The sequence below is a fragment of the Schistocerca gregaria genome, chromosome 3 (genome assembly GCF_023897955.1).
Source record: "Schistocerca gregaria isolate iqSchGreg1 chromosome 3, iqSchGreg1.2, whole genome shotgun sequence".
In the NCBI taxonomy this organism is placed as follows: domain Eukaryota; kingdom Metazoa; phylum Arthropoda; class Insecta; order Orthoptera; family Acrididae; genus Schistocerca; species Schistocerca gregaria.
In genome coordinates, this window is record NC_064922.1 from 554,692,813 (window position 1) to 554,717,241 (window position 24,429).

At 39.5% G+C, this 24,429-nt stretch overlaps 1 protein-coding gene across 1 annotated transcript in view; it reads left to right on the plus strand.

Moving 5' to 3' along the window:
- The window catches only part of LOC126354146 (low-density lipoprotein receptor-related protein 4), a 765,275-nt gene that overhangs the window by 580,743 nt on the left and 160,103 nt on the right, over positions 1–24,429 (plus strand). The window contains exons 17-19 of the mRNA XM_050003556.1: positions 5,624–5,764; positions 7,340–7,593; positions 21,432–21,593. Of these exons, the coding sequence (XP_049859513.1) occupies positions 5,624–5,764; positions 7,340–7,593; positions 21,432–21,593 (557 nt within the window). The remainder of the gene's footprint in view (positions 1–5,623; positions 5,765–7,339; positions 7,594–21,431; positions 21,594–24,429) is intronic.

Sequence of the window (24,429 nt, forward strand, 5' to 3'; positions counted from 1 at the left end):
TGGATTGTCTTAGAAACCATACTATTGAAGGCTCTTGTGCTGTGATATTAAAATTATCACAGGGTAGAAACCTTTAAATTATTCCGCTTGCTGGCATATGACATGAAGTATTATTGGCACACTGTGTTGCATCTAATAATCATCAGATTGGCCCTCAAGCCTCCCACTATTTGTCATGTGAATAAAACAGGAAACAGAAATCTGTCACAACAGCATGTGTGACCATTAAACTATTAATGCTTTGCACACTCCTCAGTTGCAGCTATTTGATTTGTAGCCTGAAGTTAAACAAAGATTTAGCATCTGAGAATTGGGCTGCAACTCTGAAACTAATTTCAGAGAGTGAAGTATAACTGAGTAAAATAAACAATACATTACAGCTGTAGAACTTCTGTTTTCAGAAAGTATTGTAGTTGATTGTTGATAGCACACTTCATAAGGTAGTAAATGTTCTGAGACCTGTTGTCAGTGTGCTCAAACTGTTTAGAGAGATGTCTACAAGAGTGTCAAGAGTGGACACCACATATTATTCTTATTACAGGCTTCTGTGCAGCCAACACATTCTGGCTCAATGACAAGTTGCCGTGGGATACGGTAGCGTAAGACATTAGTGAATGAAAAATAGGAAAGTCAACTATTTAACATAGTCATCTCCAAACTCAGATATTATCCCTAATCTTCCCAGATTCTTAAGATGATCTGTAACATGTGACTTCCATTCCAGTATCTTATCAGTATAAACACCTAAGAATTTATAATAAGGTGTACTCCCAATTATTCGTTTGAGGCTTATTCATGCATTTTTTATTTAAAAAAATATAAAAAGCACATGTGTCACTCACATAGGAACTGCCGACATGGGTTGCCAGCTGCTAGGGGCGCCAGTGATTGCTAATCCAGACCAGCAGCAGAAGATGATTATGCCGAACTGCACCCGAGCACATGCAGACGTCAGCCACCAGCGCTGTCTCTAATAGTCTCCACTACCCATTTTTTTTATAACTATCTTATCTCAAAAAACACACTACATGCAGTTCAGAACTTGTAAGGGATGTCCCTCTAGTATCACTGATCATTCCGGGGGTTGTGAAGGTTGTAATTAAATTCTGTGATGGACCAGTATTAGTCTCTTCGCTCATTTCAGAATAAAAAAAGAACACAATGAGCAATGCACAACTCAAAGCATTGCGCTAAGAGTATACAGGCATTTAACGCATTTTTTTGTTGTTGTGATAAATAAGGTGAGAAATATGGACACACAGTTGTGGTATATGATGTGGCTACATGGTACTGAAATTAAAGCACACTGTGGAAGGGCGGTGCACCCTGAATGTCATAACACAGACATGTGGGCCTGTGTACATGTGGGCATGTTTCAAAATTGAAGCACACTATCAAGTCTGAATATCCAGGAATGTTGAAGGATGTCACCATTATGTAGCAGGATAATACCGACCCATGTGTTTCCAAGGTACTTACTTTCTGTGCTGGGGCAAGAGCATCTAAAATCTCTTCCTTGAAAATTCTGCAGCTTTCATGGTCTTATCATTGCACAATAATAGATCTTCCTCAGTGTAAACGTGGTCCATCCGTGGGCACATTAGCAGGTGTTCAATCATCTGTGTTTTTCCAGATTCACACTGGTCATCTTCAGAGTAGCCCCACTTAACCATGTTTACTTTGCATTTTGGAACTCCTTTTTATTATCTGTTCAGTGCTCTCAGTGTACTATATTTACATTGCTCCCATTGTGTGATTTCCTCTTTGGGGTGCAAGTTTGTATTTTGCAGAAAGTCCAACTATAAAGATAGTTGACATGTCTTAGGTTGGCCTTCTGGCAGTAATCTCTGTTTGATAAAGCTCATTCTTGACTTAAGATAAATTGTAACAGTTTGGTGGTTATGTATTAAGTGCCACGGGCCAGTTTCTTGCTTTCTTCCCTCTATTTCACTGGCTGCTTTGTGCCTAATGTTTTGTGGTGCTGTGGCTGCAGGTGGGTACATTTTATGGTCAGGTGCAGGCCTCTGGTGACAATCCTGACAGTCTCATTTAAAGTGACATCTACTTGTTTAGGGTGGCTAGACACCTCCCACACTGGTGCCACATATTCTCTGGCTGCAAAACACCTCCATTGCTGATGACTGAAGAACTTTAGATTGTGCTCCCCATGTTGAACCAGTCAGTTTACACATGATATTTTTCTTGCACATATTTTTCCTTTGAGATCAGTGCAGTGTTTTTTAAATAACAGTGCACAATGTAGTTGTGACCTAACCCCTCTCTGTTCTATTTCCAACTGTCTTGAGACTTCTCTATTACACTGGTGGAATGAACATATTTGTGTGTTTTTTTTTTCTTTTTTTTCTTTTCATCATAGTAGCCCCCCAAGGAATGCAAATGCAAATACTGTGTCAGTTTTCTTTCAAGCTCTCCAAATGTTCTTCCTTGAGCAATAGTGGCAGTACCATCTTCATATACGTATCTCTTTATTTCCTGCTGGTGTGGCTGGTCATTTGTGTACATTTTGTACAAAATAGTGGAAACAACACTACCTTGTGGTAATCCATTCTTTTGGTTTCTCCATTTACTTTTCTTCCTTTGGAGGGCAACATAGAATCTTCAATTCTGCAATATGCGTCTTAACGAGTAAGGCAGTTGAATGTCCTTTGTTATTTCGTATAATTTTGTGAGGAGATGTTGATGGTTTACTGTATCATATGCAACAGGAAGGTCAACAAAGAGAGCAGCTATTGTCAGTTTCCTTTCAAAATCTTCAATGTGTTAAGTCAAGATGTTTTCCCTGGTCTGAATCCAGCTTGTTCAGGTATAAGTCTTGTGTCGGTTTTGGCTGCCATTCTTGACAGTGTGATTGTTCCAAATAACTTATATAGATGGCAGATTAAGAAAATAGAATGGATTGTTTTTGGATCTGTTGGCTCTATGCCAGCTTTAGTAATTTTACTACTTGCACTTTACTCAACAGTTTGGGAATCTGAAATGTTTCCAAACATTTGTTTGGAATCCTGACTAGCTATTCTTTAGTTTTTGGACCAAACTGCTTTATTTGTTCAGTTCATATGTCATCAGGGTGTGCTGCTTTATTTTCTTTGTTCTCACACTGCTCTTCCCACTTCTTCAGGTGACAATGGAGTTTCTAGAGATTTGCCCTCTCCTCCTATGTTTCACTTGAGACTCAACCTAGTCACCTTCTGTCTTGACTTGCCATTCAGTAGCAGCTAGTAAGTAATCTTTGCTAAGGTTATTTCAACTATTCAGCAGAAGTTTTGCTGGGAAGCTCTTACAAATCCTCCACACTGCACCAATCTCTCCCTGTGATTTCTATATGTTTGCAGCCCTGAAGAAAGACATTCATGACCATTGATTTGCATGCCTGGGCACACTCATGGTTCTGTAGGCATTGACAATTATTTTTGCATGAATGCACCGACTGTTTTTGTCTCACAGTGTGATAAATCTATCAACAGTTATGGTGATTGTTCTTGAAATAATAAACAGTTTACTTATTTTTCCCTCTGTCTCATTTTCATTTGACTTTTCTTTGTATACTACACCGAAATCAAGAGTCTTGGATGCCTACAGTATCAGTTGTTCATACCCATTGATGATTTTGTGAGGGGATGGCCCCGACATTGTGATATTAGGCATCGGTGACCTGATTGAGGTGCTTAGATGAGCCATTGGTACTTGCTTTCACCATAGGAACCTTTTCAAAAAGCTATTTTCTTTATTTACTTATTTATTTTCATTTTTAATGGCTTCCCAGTACAAAGATCATGGCAAAATATAAGTGGACCTTTGTCACTGCTGTACACCTGTTTCTTCCTTTATAGACACAGAGGAAGGCTACTGCCTCTATGGATTAAACATTAGTTTTACCCATTTAATGATAGTAATTTTACAGTATGGTTTGGCTCCATATCCATTTTATGTTGATTGTTAAGGATGAAATTGTTCACAGTTGAATGGTTAGGTGTCAGTGTTCAATGGGCATAGTATTTCAAAAACTGACAATGCTGCCATCATCAGATGTGTTGATGAACTGACTGCTTAGAAGCTGGCACTGTGCTTGTGTCTCTTCCCTACCATCCTCAGTTCATGCCTAAGGGAGGGCACATGTCCAGCATCTCCTCTTGCCAACAGGTCACTCTGTCTGAGGCTCGTGTCCAGGGACAAGACATGGTGGCATATCTGCTGTTACTCTGCCTGCTCCCAAAGACAGTTCATTGTGGGATATTTCCTTCCTTCATCAGACTATGTGCAAGTTAGCAGGCTTTACTAAGGATATAGACACTGTCACAATTGATCAGTGGTTCCCTTACTTGAATCTCGACAGATACTTCAATGACACAGTACAAAAGTTAGATATCTGTGTCATAAGCGTAGGATGGTCGTAATCTATTCTGTGTAATTCCAATAGAATGTGTTCTGTGACTGCCAACTTGTTAGACTGCCACAGTATGGTCTGCTGTTGGTATTCTTGGCAGTGATCTTCAACAGTGTGCACTGAGTACCCTATACATTTCAACCCACATTGGCAGGGGATCTGAGAGAACCCAAATTTCTAGTTCAAGGTCATCTTTGACACTGCCAAGCAGCACCCATATTAAAGCTGGTGGCCAGAAGCCTGTCTTCACTTGGTGTTATTGGAGAATTCCTCCTACCTTTCCATATAATGTGTCATAAACTGTAATAAACACAATGGCCACATCTTCCTGTGGTTCCTCTTCTGATTCCACTGGTCATACAGTCAGTATAGCACACAGGGCTCCAAATTTGCCACTCCAGGCAGCTGTTCTTCTAGAACACTGCCCATCGATGTTCAAGTTCATGGTTGAGACTCTCATTGTTGGGGATGATGTGAGACATATGTACCAATATTTTGAGCACCTTGTTCATGACCATATGATGAAAGTGTCATCAACATGGAATGGTAGGTTTCCACTGGGTTGATTCCAAGCTTCATCCTCAAAATGTTCTGTTTAGATGTTGGTGACATTTGGTGTAACTGGACTCCCCATAGCTACCCCTGCTGTTAGCAGTCATATAAACCACCACTGAAAATAATGTCAATGTCAAGAAATGCCTAAAAAATAAAGATAAATAGTGTAATGTAATTAGTAAAGTAATTAAATTGAAGTACCGTGTGTAGCAGAAAACCTTTTTTGAAAATGGGTCAAAGTCAGCCAATCTGGTTATGGTGTCCTAATAGTTTTTCTTTCTACTTAAGAAAAATATAATGCTTAATCTCTGTTTTTCGCAGTGTAAGAATGCCTATTTGTGGAGAAATAGTACACTTAGCACTTTCTGTCTGTAGCATTTAAACTGTTGTGAACAGCAATTCATATAACAAATAACTGAGGATCTTGGGTGTAAATACAATTCTTAGATGAAGAGGTTGACCCTGGATGGGGCAGCATGAAATGAGTTATAAGGCTGATGACAAAATAATGGAAACCAGTGAGAGGAAGTGCACTGTAGAAGTGAGAATAAGTTTGCCAAAATTATCATGTGCATGATGTTCCTATATGTGACATATATAGTGTGTTGTGTGAGACAGAGAGAAAGGTAGATATCTTTGTAACTTGAAGCACATTTGTTACAGCTATCATCCTCAGCGACAGCCACAGTACCGAAACAGATGTATGGGTCCTGATGGAAATTTTGCCTGTTCACACATGTGCCTACCAAACAGAAGCAGCTACCAATGTGTTTGTCCAATGGGACTCAAACGGCAACCAGACGGGTGAGAGGACATTATATTGATTTATGAAAATTTTATTGTATAAAATGCATGTTTCACCATCAGCTGCTGATATTTGAAACCCAAATATCAACTTGTTTCAGTCATAGACCATCTTCATGGATTAGGGTTAAAACAATTTCAGCCACAACATCACATCTGTGATGACGTACATAATGGCCATGTCTCATGTGTAGAGCATGTCACAAATTCCAGTATACAACACAGGAATTTTAGAAGCAAACATACTAATAACCTTGGTAGCTGAGTGGTCAACACAATGGAATGCCATGTGAAGGGGCCCAGGTTCGATTCCCAGTTAGGTTGGAGATTTTTCTCCACTCAGGGACTGGGTGTTGTGTTGTCTTCATCATCATCTCATCCCCATTGAGACTCAAGTTGCCGAAGGGGTGCCAACTAAAAATATTTGTACCAGGCAACCAGTATACCTGACAGGAGGCCCTAGCCACACAACATTTCATTTCACTAATAACAAAAATGTAAACAAAGCAGCAGAGAGTACCTCTCTGTTTACACTTGTTATTAGGATGTTTGCTTCTAAAAATCCTTTGTTGTATGCTGGAGTTCATGACAAGGTCTATGCGTGAGACATGGCCATTATGTGAATCATGACAGATGTGATGTTGTGGGTTAAACTGTTTTTTAACTCAAATCTGTGAAGATGGTATGTGACTGATAGTCATCTCCCAAAAATGTTGGAAAATTTTAATCCTAAATATTGTAAAGAATAGCTTCAGAATGAAATTAATAAGAGCAAATTCTAATAATATGGGTTGTTATAAAATAAAATAAACTCATTAGATTTTATTTCAGTAAGTGTCTGTTATATACTTTGTTATAGCGTTTAACATATTATAAAGGTGGCATTTCTGTTTCAGTCTCGGGTAGATAATAGCTACTTAACACATAGATAAGTTAAGTCAACATTTAACCCTCACATTTGTCATGTATTGCATCAAGGGGAGCCTTGTGTAGTTAAACAGATTTACTACTATATACATCATGTATTTAAACTTCATATTTCTATGTCTTCCAACTTATGACACTGTCTTCACAACAAGGAAAAATAGAGAATAAAAGTAAAATCAAGGAACAAACTGTACTTTGATCTGCACTACAGCTATCTCCTTTACTTTTTAGTGTTTTGGTGTGAAAGAATTTGAAATATACAAAATCATGTCAACAAAGACAGTAGCTCACTATATAGGAGTGTCCCCGAGCAGTCAATAGACACATGAAACTTGCTCATTGCATAGCTATTAAATATGTGTGTGTGTGTGTGTGTGTGTGTGTGTGTGTGTGTGTGTGTGTGTGTGTGTGTGTGTGTGTGTGTGAGAGAGAGAGAGAGAGAGAGAGAGAGAGAGAAAGAGAGAGAGAGAGAGAGTGCGTGCACGCACGCATGTGTGCGTGTGCACGCTTGCCCTCCTCTCTGGGAGCATTGTTTTTCTGTGTTTATACCACTTTTGTTGGGGTTTTATTCATAATAGCATAAGAATATCACATAGTTAAGTACTGTGATACACTGAGAGAATTTACGAGTTTTATAATTATTCGTAGGAGAACGTGTGATGCTTCTCAGGATGAGCTCCTACTATTTGCAAGAAAGAAAGATCTGCGAATTCGTCAACTTCATGCTGACAGCAACAACAGTGTTGATATGGTCATTCCACTTGATGGTGTTCAGTCAGCTGTGGCATTGGCATGGGATTCTAAGACAGATTCCATTTTCTGGACTGATGTTGATGCAGATACAATAAGCAGAGCTCATCTTAATGGAAGTAATGAGGTTGTTATTGTATATTCTAATTTAGGTAAGTGTCTAAGAAAGAACAGCAAAAAATTAATCAGTACTGCAAGATGGTGCATATGCATTCAGAAGTTGATAGATTGGCTAATTTTCACAAACTGTGGTTTCTTTATCTGATAGGTGAGACAGTAAGTGTCAGAATAATTAAAATTTTGATGATTTTCTATTTACTCAAACCCTAATTTTATCATGTGCTCTAAAAGCTGGTCACTTCATCAGATTCTGCCCATATCTTCCAACAAGGTGCAACACAGTAGGTATAGTTTTCAAGTCAAGCTACTTGTGTATGAGAGAGTCAGTATATACTGTGGTTCTTCTGCAAGATATTATGGACAACTATCATGAATTCATTTTTGTGTTGTGTAATAGGAAGTAAGAAATAAAGAGGCACACCATTCACAGCACAGACAGGAATGTATCAAACAACAGAATGGGGATAAAGGAACTGTATTCTCTATCCTGTTCCTTTATAGACAACATTTCTTTTCATACCAAGAATGAATTAATTTTTTCTCTCCTCCTAGTAAATATCAAACGGGCATCCCCATATTATGGAGTATCTATAAAGATGGATAGAAATACATTACTTCAGGTAAGGAGTTCACTGTACTGAACATTTATGACAAACTGAAGCTGTGTGCTAGGTGTCTGGGTTAAAGTTGTAGTCTGACACCCAGTTACACCCGATCATGGATAATGGATAATTTGGAATTTGTTTGTTATTTGTGTTTCCTATCATGGGCGCTCATACCTCTCTCCTGATAATTTGTTCCATTGTTTACTAAAGATAGCTTTACTTCTACATTGCCAGGAATTTCTGCTATGAGTAGTGTTGTAACACAGTTCACGTTCCGTCGCACTTCACTTAGCGTAGACCGGGAACTGTGTCCTAGGCATGCCCGATGTGAACTGAATCGGCATGGCCTGTGCTGCCTGAGTTGTTGTTGTTGTTGATCCACCAGCAGAGGTCACGGCCAAATTCTCCCATGCCCTCTGGTGGACGGGACTCTACTTGCGGCAACTACCGTCCGTGCCGTGCCGTGCCGTGCCGTGCCGTGCCGATGTGCGCCTCCCGCTATCTTTCTGGTGGCTACTGCACTCCTCCTCCTTTGGGGGGTGAAGCCACTGTGATCCACTGCATCAGAAGGTGGAGCGTTGGGCAGGAGCAATGACCTCCATGTCCATCGGAAGGCTAGAGTCGAGAGGATCTGCCAACCCTCGAGCCGGAACCTTCGAATACAGCTGGAAGTGACCCACACAAAGAGGCCCCTGTCATACCACCACCGGAACCCACTACAGAAAGGGAGACAAGCCATCGAACTCCGGATCCTGGTCCACCTCGGGAGGGTCAAGACCCAGTGGCAGGGACCATGGGGAAAGGACGACTATAGGTGAACCAGCCTCCTGAGAAACCGGGCCTGCGAGGGGGGCCAGCTCCCGCCGGGGCATCTCTAACAATGTCAATGCTGGTGCTGGAGCTACTGGAGGCTGCCAAGGCTGAGAACCATCACACTGCGGCAGAGTCACAGCAGGGAGGGGCGGTGACGTCCCCAGAGAAACCAACACAGGTGCTGGCAATAGGGAAGCAAGTGCCCAAGGGGTCGGAGGGTGGGAGCCCAAATGTGGACGTAGCTGATTTTGGTGACGACGTACCTCCTGTTCCCCTGCCTGTAAGGTGTAGATCTGACCGCTATTTCGGCGCAGGACCACCGCCAGTATCCAACGTGGATTGCGACTAAACCCAAGTGCCCAGACCAACATACCTAGTGGAAAGCCAGGTACTCCGTTTTGCGAATACTGGTGAGGACCAGGCTGGAGGAGGTGCAGCAGAGTCCTAGTTTGGCGCCCATGGAGGAGCTCTGCAGGGGTGCATTCTCCCATCAGTGTGGCCCGTATGCTGTCAGGAAAAACGTCAATGCCTGCTCCGCAGGAAATTCGTGCACATACTTTTTCATCTGTGTCTTAAATGTGTACATCATGCGCTCAGCTTCCCCATTCGATTGTGGATGAAAGAGGGGAGAGCAAACGTCCTGAATACCGAAGCGCCTACAAAAATCCTGGAAGGTCTGTGAAATAAACTGAGGTCCATTGTCCAAGACCAGGGTGATTGGCCGACCTTCCACAGAAAAGATTTTTGCTAGTGCCTGGATTGCAACTTCTGAAGTGGTTGAGGAGCAGTGAACCATATATGGGAATCGGGAAAAAGCATCAATGACAATGAGCCATTGAGAAATGGGCCCGCAAAATCGATGTGAACCCTTTCCCATGCCTGGGTTGCAGGCGGCCATGAAGAGAATGCTACCTGGGAGATGCCTGTTGGCTTGCACACTGGGAACAGGTGGCCACCAAGTGCTCAATTACTCTGTCAATACCGGGCCAGAACATATTTCTGCTAGCCAAGGTTTTAGTATGGGAAACACCCCAGTGCCCCTCATGTAATAACTCGAGGGCTTCCCTTCGCAAACTTGCAGGAACAACCTCGTGAGGAGCTGTATTATCGGTATCCAGAAGGAGAACTCCTTCCAAGACGGAGAGGCGGTCTCGTAGAACAAAATAATTACGAAGAGGGTCCGAGGCCCGGCCTGGAGATCGGGATGCCAGAGAACCAGGTCAGCTGCCATTTCCCTGGCAACTCTAGAACTAGTAATTGGGAAGCCATCAACCATGTGGGGGGACGCCACATCCAAATGAAAACACATAATCTCCTCTCAATCGAACTTAGGATCCGGGCCCACCAGAAGACGGGAAAGAGTGTCTGCGTTGGCATGCTGTCAGGTAGGGCGAAAATGAATGTCATAATGGTACTTAGAGAGTAACAAGGCCCAGTGCTGTAGTCTGTGGGCTGCCCTATCCAGAATCTGAGAGGCGGGGTCAAATAATGATATTAATGGCTCATGGTCAGTGATTAACTGAAACTTCATGCCATACAAGAAAGGGTGGAACTTGGTATCAGCATAGACAATGGCCAAAGCCTCTTTTTCCACCTGGGAGTAATGGGCCTGCGCTGGACTAAGAGTTTTAGACGCAAACGCCAGTGGGTGCTAGGAACCATCCACATTGCGATGGGCCAGGACCACCCCCACCCCATACTGCGAAGTATCTGTAGCCAGACCAACGGCTTATTGGGGTCAAAAGTAGCCAAACAAGGCGCTGACATGAGGAGGCCCTTCAACGAGGTGAATGCTCGCTTGGATGTAGGCGACCAATAAAAAGGAACACCCTTGTGCAGAAGGCAGTACACGGGGTGTGCTATGGTGGAAGCCCTGGGAAAGAACCGGTGGTAATAGGCAATCTTGCCTAAAAAAGCTTGTAACTCCTTCAGCGAAGCGGGCTGAGGAAGGTCGACGATACCTTGGACTAAACTTCCTAGTGGCTGGATGCCGAGCCAAGAGATGGTGTAGCCCACATACTCAATGGACGGTTGGAAGAAGTTTGACTTATGCAGGTTGCAACGCAAGCCCACGGACCTGAATTTGAGAAAGAGGGTGCGAAGGTTCTGCAAGTGTTCCTTCGTGCTGCGGCCTGTGACAATTATGTTGTCCAGGTAATTAATACAATGAGGGATTGTCAACGTGACGTGCTCAAGATAATGCTGGAATATCGCCGGGGCACTGGATATTCCGAAGGCCAATCGCTGGTATTGGTAAAGGCCAAACGGGGTGTTGATGACTGCCAGTTGTTTGGAGTCCTCATCATGTGGTATCTGATGATAAGCCTCTGAAAGATCTATTTTCGAAAAATATTGGCCTCCCGTCATGGCATAGAACAATTCATCAGCATGAGGCAAAGGATAGATGTCCACCACCAATTGGGAATTAATGGTGGCCTTGAAATCGCCACAAAGACGTAATTTTCCCGAGGGTTTCCTGAAAATAATGAGGGGCAAAGCCCACTCACTAGAAGAAATGCCAAGAACGACCCCTATGGCTGTCAGCTGGTCTAGATCTTCTTTTACCTGAGGGCAGAGAGCCAAGGGGATCTGCCTCGTGCGTAGTAAGCGCGGGTGAGCCGACGCCTTCAACGTTAAGTGAGCTTCAATGTCTGAAACATGCCCCAGGCCCTCCTCAAAGATATCTGGAAAGTCAGAAGTCAAAGATTCCAATGACTGATAGTTAACATCTTCAGAGACCAACTGTATGGTGTCAGCGATAGAAAAACTGAAAGCTTGAAAGGCATCCAAGCCAAAAGGGTTAGTGGAGCTCTCATCACTGACAACAATAAAAGTAATAGGCCGAGTGACTGATTTCTAAGTCATGTCAGTAGTGAATTGACCCAGTAGGGGAATGAACTGTTTACCATAACCGCATAGACGCCGGTAAACTGGGGCCAACGGGGGCGACCCAAGGTCGGAGTAAGTTTGTGCATTCAACAAAGGAACTGCTGCACCTGTAGCTACTTGCAGTTGTAGTCGGCACGACCGAACCGACACCTCTATAAAGAGTTTGTGTGCCGATGCATCGGGAGCCTGGCCCGATGGAACTTCCTGAATGTCAACGTCCATGTCCTCTGTACCTGCTTTCTTCGATTCTTTTGAGGATGAGCAGCAAACTTTAGCAATGTGTCCTTTTTTATTACCTTTGCGACACATGGCCCAACACTGGGGGCACTCTGACCAATCATGATGTATATAGCACGATGCACAGGATGGTAACAGGGGCTGGCAGCTGGAACTCTGTTTACGCACCGTGCGGGAGGGGCCGTACTGCCGGATTGTACCCCTCGCACGTCGTCCACCCCGGACGCAGTGGATGCGGCCACGCTGCCCTGAACCACCACGACATCACACCGTGCTTCCAGCTGTTGATGTGCGGTGTGAGAGACTTCATACAATTGAGTAATGGACAGGACTTCCTCAAGGGAAGGGTCTTCTAACTGCAGGGCCCAATGCCAGACCTCCCTATCAGGGACCGAACGAACAATGACGTCACACACCATAATGTGGGCATACGACTCTTGCGATTGCTCCATGACAAAATGACACTTGCGACTAAGACCCTGCAGGGCAACGGCCCACGCCTGGTAAGACTGATGGGGCTGTTTCTTGCATTGATAAAACTCGACCCTAGCCGCCACAACATGCGTGCGGCGGCGATAATATGAAGACAGCAATGAACACAATGCGTCAAAAGACAAGGATGAGGGTTCCTGCAATGGCGCTAGCTGCCACAAAACTTGATACAGTGAGGGACATATCCAAGACAAGAAAAGAGCATGACATACCTCCGCATCGGCAACATGAAAAGCCTGGAAATGCTGCCAAAGGCGATGTTCATATGCGTCCCAATCTTCTGCCGTCTCATCATACGGGGGAATGGGAGGAGGGAATGTCGCTGGAGCAGACTGCATGGAGAACAATGCCGGAAGCACCTGTTTCATGGTTGCCATGAGCTCTGTCTGCTGCTCAACCAAAACGCGCACTAAATTCTCCATGCCGTGGATAAGCTGCGAAACCGGAATAATGACGCAACACGCGAAAGAATGACCCTACTCATCGCCAATTGTGTAGTAACACGGTTCACGTTTCCGTTGCACTTCACTTAGCGTAGACCGGGAACTGTGTCCTAGGCATGCCCAATGTGAACTGAATCAGCAGCCCGTGCTGCCCGAGTTGTTGTTGATCCACTGGCAGAGGTCGCAGCCAAATTCTCACGTGCCCTCTGTTGGATGGGACTCTATTTGCGGCAACTATTATTTGTGACGCGCCGTGCTGATGTGCGCCTCCCGTGATCTTTCTGGTGGCTACTGCAAGTAGACAGTGATGTTCATACAAGTTTAAGTCCAAGATTATTACTAGCCTTATTACTGACTACAACAATCTAATGCCGTGCTTAAAAACAGACAGTTTTGTGAAACAACATTAAAGTCTTTCAACTTACAAATTTTTGTTGTATTTGAACAGATTTGTAATAAATGTTCTCTTACATATGGATGCGGTATACATATATTTATTCAGCTTTTTAAGTAAATATAACACTCAAAGGCAAAAATCTTGTTCTTCAAAACAATTACTTGACTCTGAACATAAGTCAGTATTTTATTTGTTTATAGGAAACTGTAATGATTTCTCACTTGGGTTGCAAATGAGAAATTCAATTGCTATTCATATATTAGAATAACACAGAAAAACATTACCAGCATTTTTTAATCAGCATTGGAGCAAAGTAATGACATTCAATGAAACAAGAAAGAAAATTAATCCAGAATTAAATTTCTAAAAATAAAATAAATCACTTTAAACTGACTCAGTTCTTTCAATTTGAGCTCCGTCATTGATTTTCCTACTCGGATAACAAAGAACAGCAGTACATTGATAGATAACTTTTTTATAGACCAAGATAAGTTTAAGGACATAAATGCTTATCCTGTTGAGAATGGTCTTTCAGATCATAGTGCACAGCTTGTTACAGTACATGACATAGCTCCATGCAGTATAATAAATCAGACTTTCAAAGCAGTGCGTTCAATTAACAATATAAATATTGCAAACTTTAGGGAAAGCCTACAGCAGCTAGACTGGGATGAAGTGTATAAGGAACCCGATGCAAACTTGAAATATAACTTATTTCACAATACATTTTTAAGGGTATTTGAAAATTGTTTTCCCAAGAAAATAGTTAAACATAATTCCAAGAAAACATATAAAAAACCTTGGCTAACTAAAGGAATAAGAATATCTTGCAACCGCAAAAGAGAACTGTATCTAACAGCAAGATGGAGTACTGACCCCGAAATTGTTCAATATTATAAAAACTATTGTGCGGTACTAAGAAAAGTTATTAAAAAGTCCAACAGCATGTGTATCATGTCTGAGATCAGTAACTCTGATAATAAAATTAAAGCAATTTGGAATATTATTGAAAGGGAAACAGGGCAACCAAGAGCACAGGAAGACTTTAGTGCAATAAAATTGAATGACAAGTGCACTAACAAACAATCAGAAATTGAAAATATTTTGAATAATCATTTTTTAAATGTTGTGGAGAAAATAGGATCTAGATCTTCACTAGAAGAGGCAAGGCTATTAATAGAAGAGGCCATACCTGCACAGTTTGAAACAGCTGTAATTCCACCAACCTCTCCCTCTGAAATCAGTAAAATAATAAACTCACTGAAAAGTAAAAGCTCTTATGGAATTGATGGCATTTCCAGCAAAGTACTTAAAGCTTGTTCCCCACAGATAAGTAGAATTCTCAGCCACGTATGTAATAGCTCTTTGGAGCAGGGTGTTTTCCCTGATAGACTGAAATATGCCATTGTAAAACCATTGCATAAAAAGGGGGATATGTCGGACGTCAACAACTACCGCCCAATCTCTCTTCTGACAGCTCTATCAAAAATTTTTGAGAAAGTAATGTATTCAAGAGTAGCCTCCCATATTTGTAAAAATAAAGTACTAACAAAATGTCAGTTTGGTTTTCAGAAAGGCTTTTCAACAGAAAATGCTATATATGCTTTCACTGATCAAATATTAAATGCTCTGAATAACCGGACATCACCCATTGGTATTTTTTGTGATCTCTCAAAGGCCTTTGATTGTGTAAATCATGGAATTCTTTTAGATAAGCTAAATCATTATGGTTTGAGTGGGGCAGTGCACAAATGGTTTAATTCATACTTAACTGGAAGAATGCAGAAAGTTGAAATAAGTGGTTCGTGTAATGTTAAAACAGCTGATTCCTCAAACTGGGGTGCTATCAAGCACGGGGTCCCACAGGGTTCGGTCTTAGGTCCTTTACTGTTCTTGATATACATTAATGACTTACCATTCCACATTGATGAAGATGCAAAGTTAGTTCTTTTTGCTGATGATACAAGTATAGTAATAACATCCAAAAACCAAGAACTAAGTGATGTAATTGTAAATGATGTTTTTCACAAAATTATTAAGTGGTTCTCAGCAAACGGACTCTCTTTAAATTTTGATAAAACACAGTATATACAGTTCCGTACAGTAAATGGCACAACTCCAGTAATAAATATAGAATTTGAACAGAAGTCTGTAGCTAAGGTAGAATTTTCAAAATTTTTAGGTGTGTCCATTGATGAGAGGTTAAACTGGAAGCAACACATTGATGGTCTGCTGAAACGTCTGAGTTCAGCTACGTATGCTATTAGGGTTATTGCAAATTTTGGTGATAAGAATCTCAGTAAATTAGCTTACTATGCCTACTTTCATTCACTGCTTTCGTATGGCATCATATTCTGGGGTAATTCATCGTTGAGTAGAAAAGTATTCATTGCACAAAAACGTGTAATCAGAATAATTGCTGGAGCCCACCCACGGTCATCCTGCAGACATCTATTTAAGGATCTAGGGATCCTCACAGTGACCTCACAGTATATATATTCCCTTATGAAATTTGTTGATAATAATCCAACCCAATTCAAAAGTAATAGCAGTGTGCATACCTATAACACCAGGAGAAAGGATGATCTTCACTATGCAGGGTTAAATCTGACTTTGGCACAGAAAGGGGTAAATTATGCTGCCACAAAAGTCTTTGGGCACCTACCAAACAGCATCAAAAGCCTGACAGATAGCCAACTAACATTTAAAACTAAATTAAAAGAATTTCTAGATGACAACTCCTTCTACTCATTGGCTGAATTTTTAGATATAAAGTAAAAAAAAAAAACTTAATCATTAGTGTCATGCAATATTTTGTGTAATGTAATTTCTTGTACAGACATCTTTTATTAACCTGACACGTTCCACATCATTACGAAGTGTCGTATTCATGATCTATGGAACAAGTATTAATCTAATCTAATCTAATCTACAAGAATAAATTATGTCTGAAAGACCTGTTTCCAATATAGTAGGAACAGAGATAAGTACATTGCAGTTTCAAGAGTTGGACTGGATCATGATTGTGATTTTTTTAAATGTATTAGTTGCTGTTCTTACATATGACCCGCACCCTGGAAGATACTGCTGTCGATGTTTCACTGTTGCTCAAGAAATGGGACATTGGATGGGACACAGTGATAGAAGCTTGGCTATGAGCGAGCAGAAATTAATTTGTGTTGCCAACCATGGGAATGCATAATTGGGTACTTTGGGTCTTTATGAACATCTTCCACATTTAAACTGTAGTTTGCTTGAATTATTTTGCCTTTGGAATTGAATTGACTTTAAAACTGGACAGCTACTCAACAATAACATACATTTTTGCAAGATATGCTAAAAGTCTAGACTGAGGCCAGTGTTGCATTTATGTGTTCCATGCAGCAATGTTGTCGATGCTCTCCATGAGGTATGATGAGAACAAATGGCAGGGAGAGTGGATGTCAGCTGCTGGTTTTTCACAGGTAACAAGAGAGAGCAGTGGGCAGATGATATGTTTGCAAGCAACAGACATTGTAACATCCTAGTGTCAGTATAGAAGCAAAATTTGCTGTGATTTCTTTGAGGCGAGGAAGAAAAGCAACTGAGTTCTCAGATCCCACAGCAAAATATTTGGATGAAGCAGGTAAATATTTGTGACAATGAAGATAAAAATTTAAGAGCTGTCCTGTTAAGATGATGATGATGATGATGATGATGATGATGAAAAATAATGGTACCACAGATGACAGTCTAAGTGAACAAAAAGGCAGTGAAGATAAAAATTAATGTAAATTGTTTGCATTTATTTATTTCATTTCTTCTTGTATTATCAGTATGTAGATAATTAAAATTTCAATTTTTATCTTCATTGTCACAAATATTTAGCTGCTTTATCCAGATATTTTGCAGTGTGATCTGGGAACGCGGTTGCTTTTTTTCCCCTCCTCAAATAAATCACTGAAGACTAAGGGCTGCCATGGTTATGATGGTGTCTAGCAGAATATTAAAGTACTGTGCTGCACATATTAACCCTGTATTTAGCCATATTTGTAATTTAACCTGTAGGAATGGTCGGTTTCCTGAACGATTAAGGTACTGAGTAATAAAGCTGCTGTATAAAAAGGGAGAAAGAGATAATATAGATAATTTTAGACCTATTTCTATGCCATCAGTGTTTGCAAAAGTTATTGAAAAGGCTGTGTATGTAAGGATAATTGATCATTTTATATCACACAATTTGCTATCAGATGTACTGTTCGGCTTTAGAAGTCATTTAATAACTGAAAATGCTATATTCTCTTTTCTCTGTGAGTTACTGGATGGGTTAAACAAAAGCTTTTGAACGCTTTTGATTTAACTGAGGCATTTGATTGAGTTGGTCACAAAATATTGCCTCAGAATTTGGACCATTACAGAATACAGGAAGTAGCTCACAATTGGTTCACCTCTTACTTTAGCAATAAACAGCAAAAGGTCATTATTCTCAGTGTTGATAATGGCTGTGATGTGGGGTCTGAGGGGGCGGGGGGTGCAGGGATCAGTCTTGGGTCCATTCCTGTTCTTTATTTATATAAATGATATTCCCTCTTGTATTACACGAAACTCTAAAATATTTTGTTTACTGATGACACTAGCTTGGTAGTAAAGGATGTTGTGTACAACATTAGCTCGGTTTCAAATAGTGCAGTACATGACCTAAGTTCATGGCTTGTAGAAAATAAACTAATGCTAAATCACAGTAAGACTCAGTTTTACCAGTTACTAACCCACAATTCAACAAAACCTGACATTTTAATTTCACAGAATGGACATATGATTAGTAAAACTGAACAGTTCAAATTTCTAGACATTCACATAGATAGTAAGCTGTCATAGGAAGCCCACATTCAAAATATTGTTCAAAGACTTAATATTGCCATTTTTACTATTCAAATGGTGTTTGAAGAAGTTGATCGTTTGACACGAAAATTAGTCTACTTTGCTTATTTCCATGTATGTATTATATTTTCGGGCAGCTCTTCCAATTCTAAAACGATATTTTTGGCTCAGAAATGGGTGGTTCATACAATAAGTGGTGTAAGTTCATGAACCTCTTGTCGACCCCTGTTCACAAGTCTGGGTATTTCAACATTGGCCTCTTAATATATATATTCCTTGTGAGGGAACGGGCGAGCCAGAGGAATCATGATACCTCAAAAAGAAACATGTACATTACTATTATCTGCATGATGATTCAGATGGTGTAATAATGTTTACAATATCTTTATTAGTTTAAAGTTTAGTATCTGATGGTAAATTATACAAGTAACAACCAGCAACAAATTTCCAAAATATAAACACTTCATCTGATTTTGTCGATCAACATGTCTTTAGAAAGCTATAAGTTAAAACCTAAATTGGTTTGAGTTACAGGCATGTAGCTTAAATAGTACATGAGTTATTGGAGGTCAAAGTGGTCGATTACTATCAATCGCGTCAGACCATAAATACTCCACAGTTACACAAAAAAATGGTAGCAGCATGCTTATAAACATACTTATTCATCTATGTCTTTGTTTATGTCCAATATGTACTATTCATGAAGAAACCTGGTAAATATTTACTGTGTTTTAGAAAGCACAGAGACATTAGGCTATTGGCCTACCTTTTGTTCTATTCCTTTGATATATGTTTATTTAATTTGTTTATATATCTAATAATGTGTGTTAGACCATGTTTATGGTCCAGCCATAGTAATATTTATTTAATTTCAAATTATTTAAATGTAACGTCAGTATCTTGTGTGTTTCATTATGTTTGTGGATGTGCGTTCGCTTGAAGCTATGGCAGAAACACTTTAGCCAATCACAGCGCTTGTGAATGGGGAGACTGGATGGAAATGAGAGGAGAGTCGTACAGGTCACAGAAAGTGCTGGACAGTATGGGGCAATGGACACAGGGTCAGCGGAAGGACTTGGAGAGTAGAGCAGTTTGCGCATGGTGGTGAAAGATAGAAATATTTCAGAGTGCTGACCTGTGCTCTTGTGTGATTTCCATGGCTTCTGCAAAGTCGTAGTATGCATTCAGAAGTGAATACCTCACAAGCTATGTTGTTGTTCATAACTAATTACATGAAGTAGGAGTCTATTGTTTCCCTGTCATTCAACTTATATTTTATTTAATTGCTGGGCCATTGACACAAATAAGTGTTTTGCATTCCCAAAATTACTTCTACTATTGTGCTCATCATTTAAAGTTGTTAAGATAGTACCTGCAGATATTTTTAAATGGAAATCTTCATTTATAAATTTATATGTTACTTTCATAATTCGCAATTGTCGAGTGATAGAAACCTTCGACCATTTGATTCATGTGTGTATTCTTAACATATGCTGTAGACTCAGCAGTATTTGGCATGTAATGTGGCAACTACATATCCCATCCCCTAGACAATGAAATCAGCCAAAACTTTTAATATTGCAACTTTGAGTCAGAGGGTGCATAGTTTGTTTTAGAAAGCCCACATCCTTACTGTCATTTCTTGTTAAGGGTATTAGCTTATTCCCAAGAATAAGCAGCTTTCACTCGATTAATACTTGGCAGAAATCAAACCTGCATTTGGATCCGACTTCCTTAGCTCTTGTGCAGAAAGGTGTTCAGTATACTGCTGCATCCATTTTTGATAAGCTACGACTCGAATTAGCAGTAATCTATGTGCTTTCAAATCAAAACTGAAGAGTTTCCTAATGGGTCACTCTTTCTATTCTGCTAAGGATTTCCTTGAAAATTTAAACTGATTCTTGTCGTATTTTTGATTTCATTTACTTAAACTTATTGACTGACTTTCTTCAGGTTCATAAATATTTATATTTATCTGTTATTACTTTTATGTTGAAATTTCATGTACTGACACATTCCATGACCTTGGAGATTGGCTCCTCAATTTGGTCCTATGGAACTTGACATGTAAATAAATAAATCTATAAATGGCACAAGTTTAGAGTGGGTCTATGTTAACTGTTTAGGCTGAGAAAGTTTGTAATTTTGATTAGAAAGAATATGTTAAAAAATATTTTTTTTCTGAAGGAGCCTCTTAAAAAAGGGGAGTCATCTTATAATCGGGTAAATATGATTATAATGTTACCCCTCTAACTCATTACTTCTTCCCACATACATCTCAAGCTTTGACAGGAACAGAATAAACAGCAAAATTCAAGTCTGTATGAAACTTTCTTCCCTTCACACCATTCACAAATGGAACAGTAAATGGGATACTAGTACTCTTTAGTTCTAGTACGCTCCCATGCAGAATGAAGGGTGTCTGTGAAGTACTGGTTTAGATATACATGTAGCTGAGTCAGAAGCATAAAAAAACTGAACTGAAGAAATTAAGTCATATTAGTTGATGAATAGACAATATTATGTGTCAATGATCTTCTGCTAGAGCCTATGAATGTAAGGTTCTGTGTGAGGGAACAAAGAATTGTTTCGTGTAAACCTATAACTTAGAGGAACTAAAACTTCACTATAGGAGAAATTCCTGTGCTTTTTCTAATGGATACAATTTAGCCAGGTAAGTGTTCCTTGTCATCTGTGATATAGCCTCTATTGCAAGGGTTATCTCAATGAGAAAAAGACAAAAGATTGAGTGGGCACCTATGTGAATGGTGTACGTCACCAGTTTCTGTTTTAACAAATACCAAAGCAGTTGCTGTATTAATGAACATTCATTCAAGAGTAATCACCTGTTGCCTTCATTTGTCACAGCAGGATTCTGATGGTGTCGACTCTGTCACTGCCCTCATTTCACAATCCCTAAGTACTTCCTTTTTGGCCATTTTAACACACGTGAGCTATGAGGTTCAGCATGAACCTTTTACAGAAGTTAATGTAGTGCAAGACTGATATTGGCCAGATGAGATATGAAAACAAATAATGACAAACAACATAAGTTTAAAGCTCTGAAATTGAAAACTTAATGTATCATCCCTAACAATTTTGTGTTTCTACTTATGAAATGATTTGTGTTCCAGAGTCTCCTGCTGGCTTAGCAATGGATTGGGTTACCAATAAATTATATTGGACTGATGCTGGCACTAACAGAATTGAAGTTGCTAATCTTGATGGAAGTATGAGGGCTCTTCTTGTTTGGGAAGGACTTGACAAACCTCGGGACATTGTTGTTGATCCCATTGGTAAAGTATTTCTGTATTTTTGCAGATTTTTGTCATGTAATGTAGTCTTTAGTAATTAGCATATCTCCTAGTTCACCATTTTACCATTCACCTTTGTGAGTTATTTCATGTATAGAATGTTTTAAGAACAGAGACAATTTTCAAAAATAATCATAAGGAACCTTCTTGAACATCTGAATTTTCCACAGATATACTGCCTTAGGGGGACAGACGACTCACCTCATCTGGCCCATTTACCTTATGCAAAACCTCTGGTGATATTTTTCTATTAACTCAGAACTGATAGTGATACCATTTGTGTGACCTGAGGCAGAAAAGAACAGCGTATTCCTCAAAGACTCATTTGATTTTACAAGATGAAGGGTAGTAACCTGGGGTAGTTTTTAGTTTACCTGTAGGACTACAAAGCTTTTTTTCCCTAAAAGAACTATTTAGTTTTACAAGTGTTTATTTTTTACATGTATACACAAACAACCATGGGGCGCTTTTTACAATTAAGTTTAAGATCAAAGTCTTCATTTACCTTCCACAAATGTCCATTAAGCTTTCTCCTTACATAAACTATCAGCATCTTGAAACTCCTGGTGCAAGTGTTGAATGCTTTGAGCTGTAGAAGGTGCAGTTGTATACATGTGATGAAAATAATGCAGCACAGTTGTAACTGACTTTGCACCTGTTGAAACAGAAAATGGATTTGGTTGCTGGGTTATTTTCATGTTGAGTTGACACCCACTGGGTAATTAACAAGTTAGTGAGCGAACATACAAACTAACTGTGCCATCTTATACCAAAGTAAACTTTTAATTTTGATGGCTAAGTTAAAATTCACCCACAGATTCGTGCAGAATATATAATCTTGTTGAACTGGATGAATCATTGTGAAGCACCCTTTGTAATTAAAATATTTCATCTTAGTTTTACTTAATTGCTGTTTCACATACAACTGTAGAGAGGATATTATGAACATCACAATCATGTAATGTAAGAGGATAACAACTAATTAAAAAAAAAGTGAAACATCAACCTGCAAACACACACACACAGTCTTTGCAATTTACTACAAGAGGAAATCAAAGCCATTATTACTATTGAATGACAATGGCTTTCTATAAAATGAATTGTAGTTTTTCTTGCATATAAGGTTTGGCTTTGCTTTCTTTCATGTAAGACATGGTTTTGCTGTTAAAATACTTTTTAATGTTTGTAATGCACATTTGTTAGACATACTTTATAGGAATCTTCAGTGGCTTTTAGTACATGCAACTGAATATAAACACTAGGTGTGCAGAAATATAATTTTAATGTCACATAAAGAGAAAATTGTATTTGATTTTGAGACATACCTTTCAAATACTGATGGGTTGATTGTTATTATGGATTTTGATTTAACATATCACATTCTACAAGAACAAAGATCCAAAACTGGTAAGAACATGCAGTATGGTGTATCACAGTAATATTTTCTATGAAAAAGAAACTGAGATTTCTGCTCTTAAAAATTAAGAAAAAAAGGAAAGTGAAGAAAGATATGAAAAAATTGACACACAGAGGAGAAGGATTATTCCATATGTGTAATGAGTGACTCCTTCTTTAATAGAAAAGTTCATAGTCATCTATTCAAATATCATATTCATGATTATCTAGTAATGTTTGTCTAATGAATCTGTATTACTGCCATGTTAACTAGTAATTCTTGCTGTTTCTACTTGTCATTTGATGCTGCTATGCTGATGATGCTATTTCAAATGATAGCACAATGTGGGTGATAGGCACAATGATAGCACGATGTAGGTGACATTGCGGAGGGTTGGGTCTCAAGAGACAAAAGGGGTATACAATACTTCATATTTGGGACTGAGACAATCTACAACACTTGTGATGAGTTAGTCTGTGTATTATAACTTACACTTTTTGCAAAATAACATTACATTTACAACTGAGACCCTGCATGTCAGTAATCCACAATGGATTGAAATTTTTAATAAAATGGTTAAAATGCAGGCAAACTGCCATTTTGTGAATTTCCCAAGCATTATGCTGGGCCAGCAAGTCACAAAAATCATTGAATATGATACTAATGGAGTCAGAGAGTGGCCATAGCTCCTATACCACTCCATATAACTGACTATATAATGACAGTGATGTTTAGAGGTAGGATCAACAACTTTACTAAGCTGTCAGGAAAAACGGAAACAACACAAATAAGTATTCCAAATCTCCTTAGACTTTTCAAAACTTCTGAAAAATGTCAGTGGAGGAGACACCATGGAATCCACAGAACAATTTTTTAAAGTAATGCTATTTGTTATTGTTGTTGTAGCTGGTGGACCAGTAGCTGTTGTTGCTGTGTTGCCTCTGCAGATCCTATTGTCAAAGAAGCTGCTGCTGTTCTCATTTCAACTTTAATTGCTGCTTGCACATGTTAAGAAGTTGTTCATTTTTAATGCACACAGAGTATGGTTGTTGTCACCAAACTTTTGTGTCTCTCAGATACATCAAAACACTGTGCACAGAAAAAGACAAACAAGGCTGTGGCAAACTGCAACCAAGTCATAATGCTAAATTTCAAAGAAAATGTGTTGGAATGTTATTGTTGACATGAGCTAGTGAAACAGTCCAATAGTGTGAAATTCAAAGCAGGGTTATTATTAGCTGACAGTTGTGGCACAAATTACTTAGCTTCATAAATAGTAGTGATCTGCTTTGACTGACATAGTGGTCAGATATTTAATGAGTTTGGCCATCCATTGTCTCTACATGTTCTAGCCCCAGCTACTGAAATGAGTACTGCTCACACTAGTCGACAAAGCTACAGTATCTATCCTATCTATTAAGT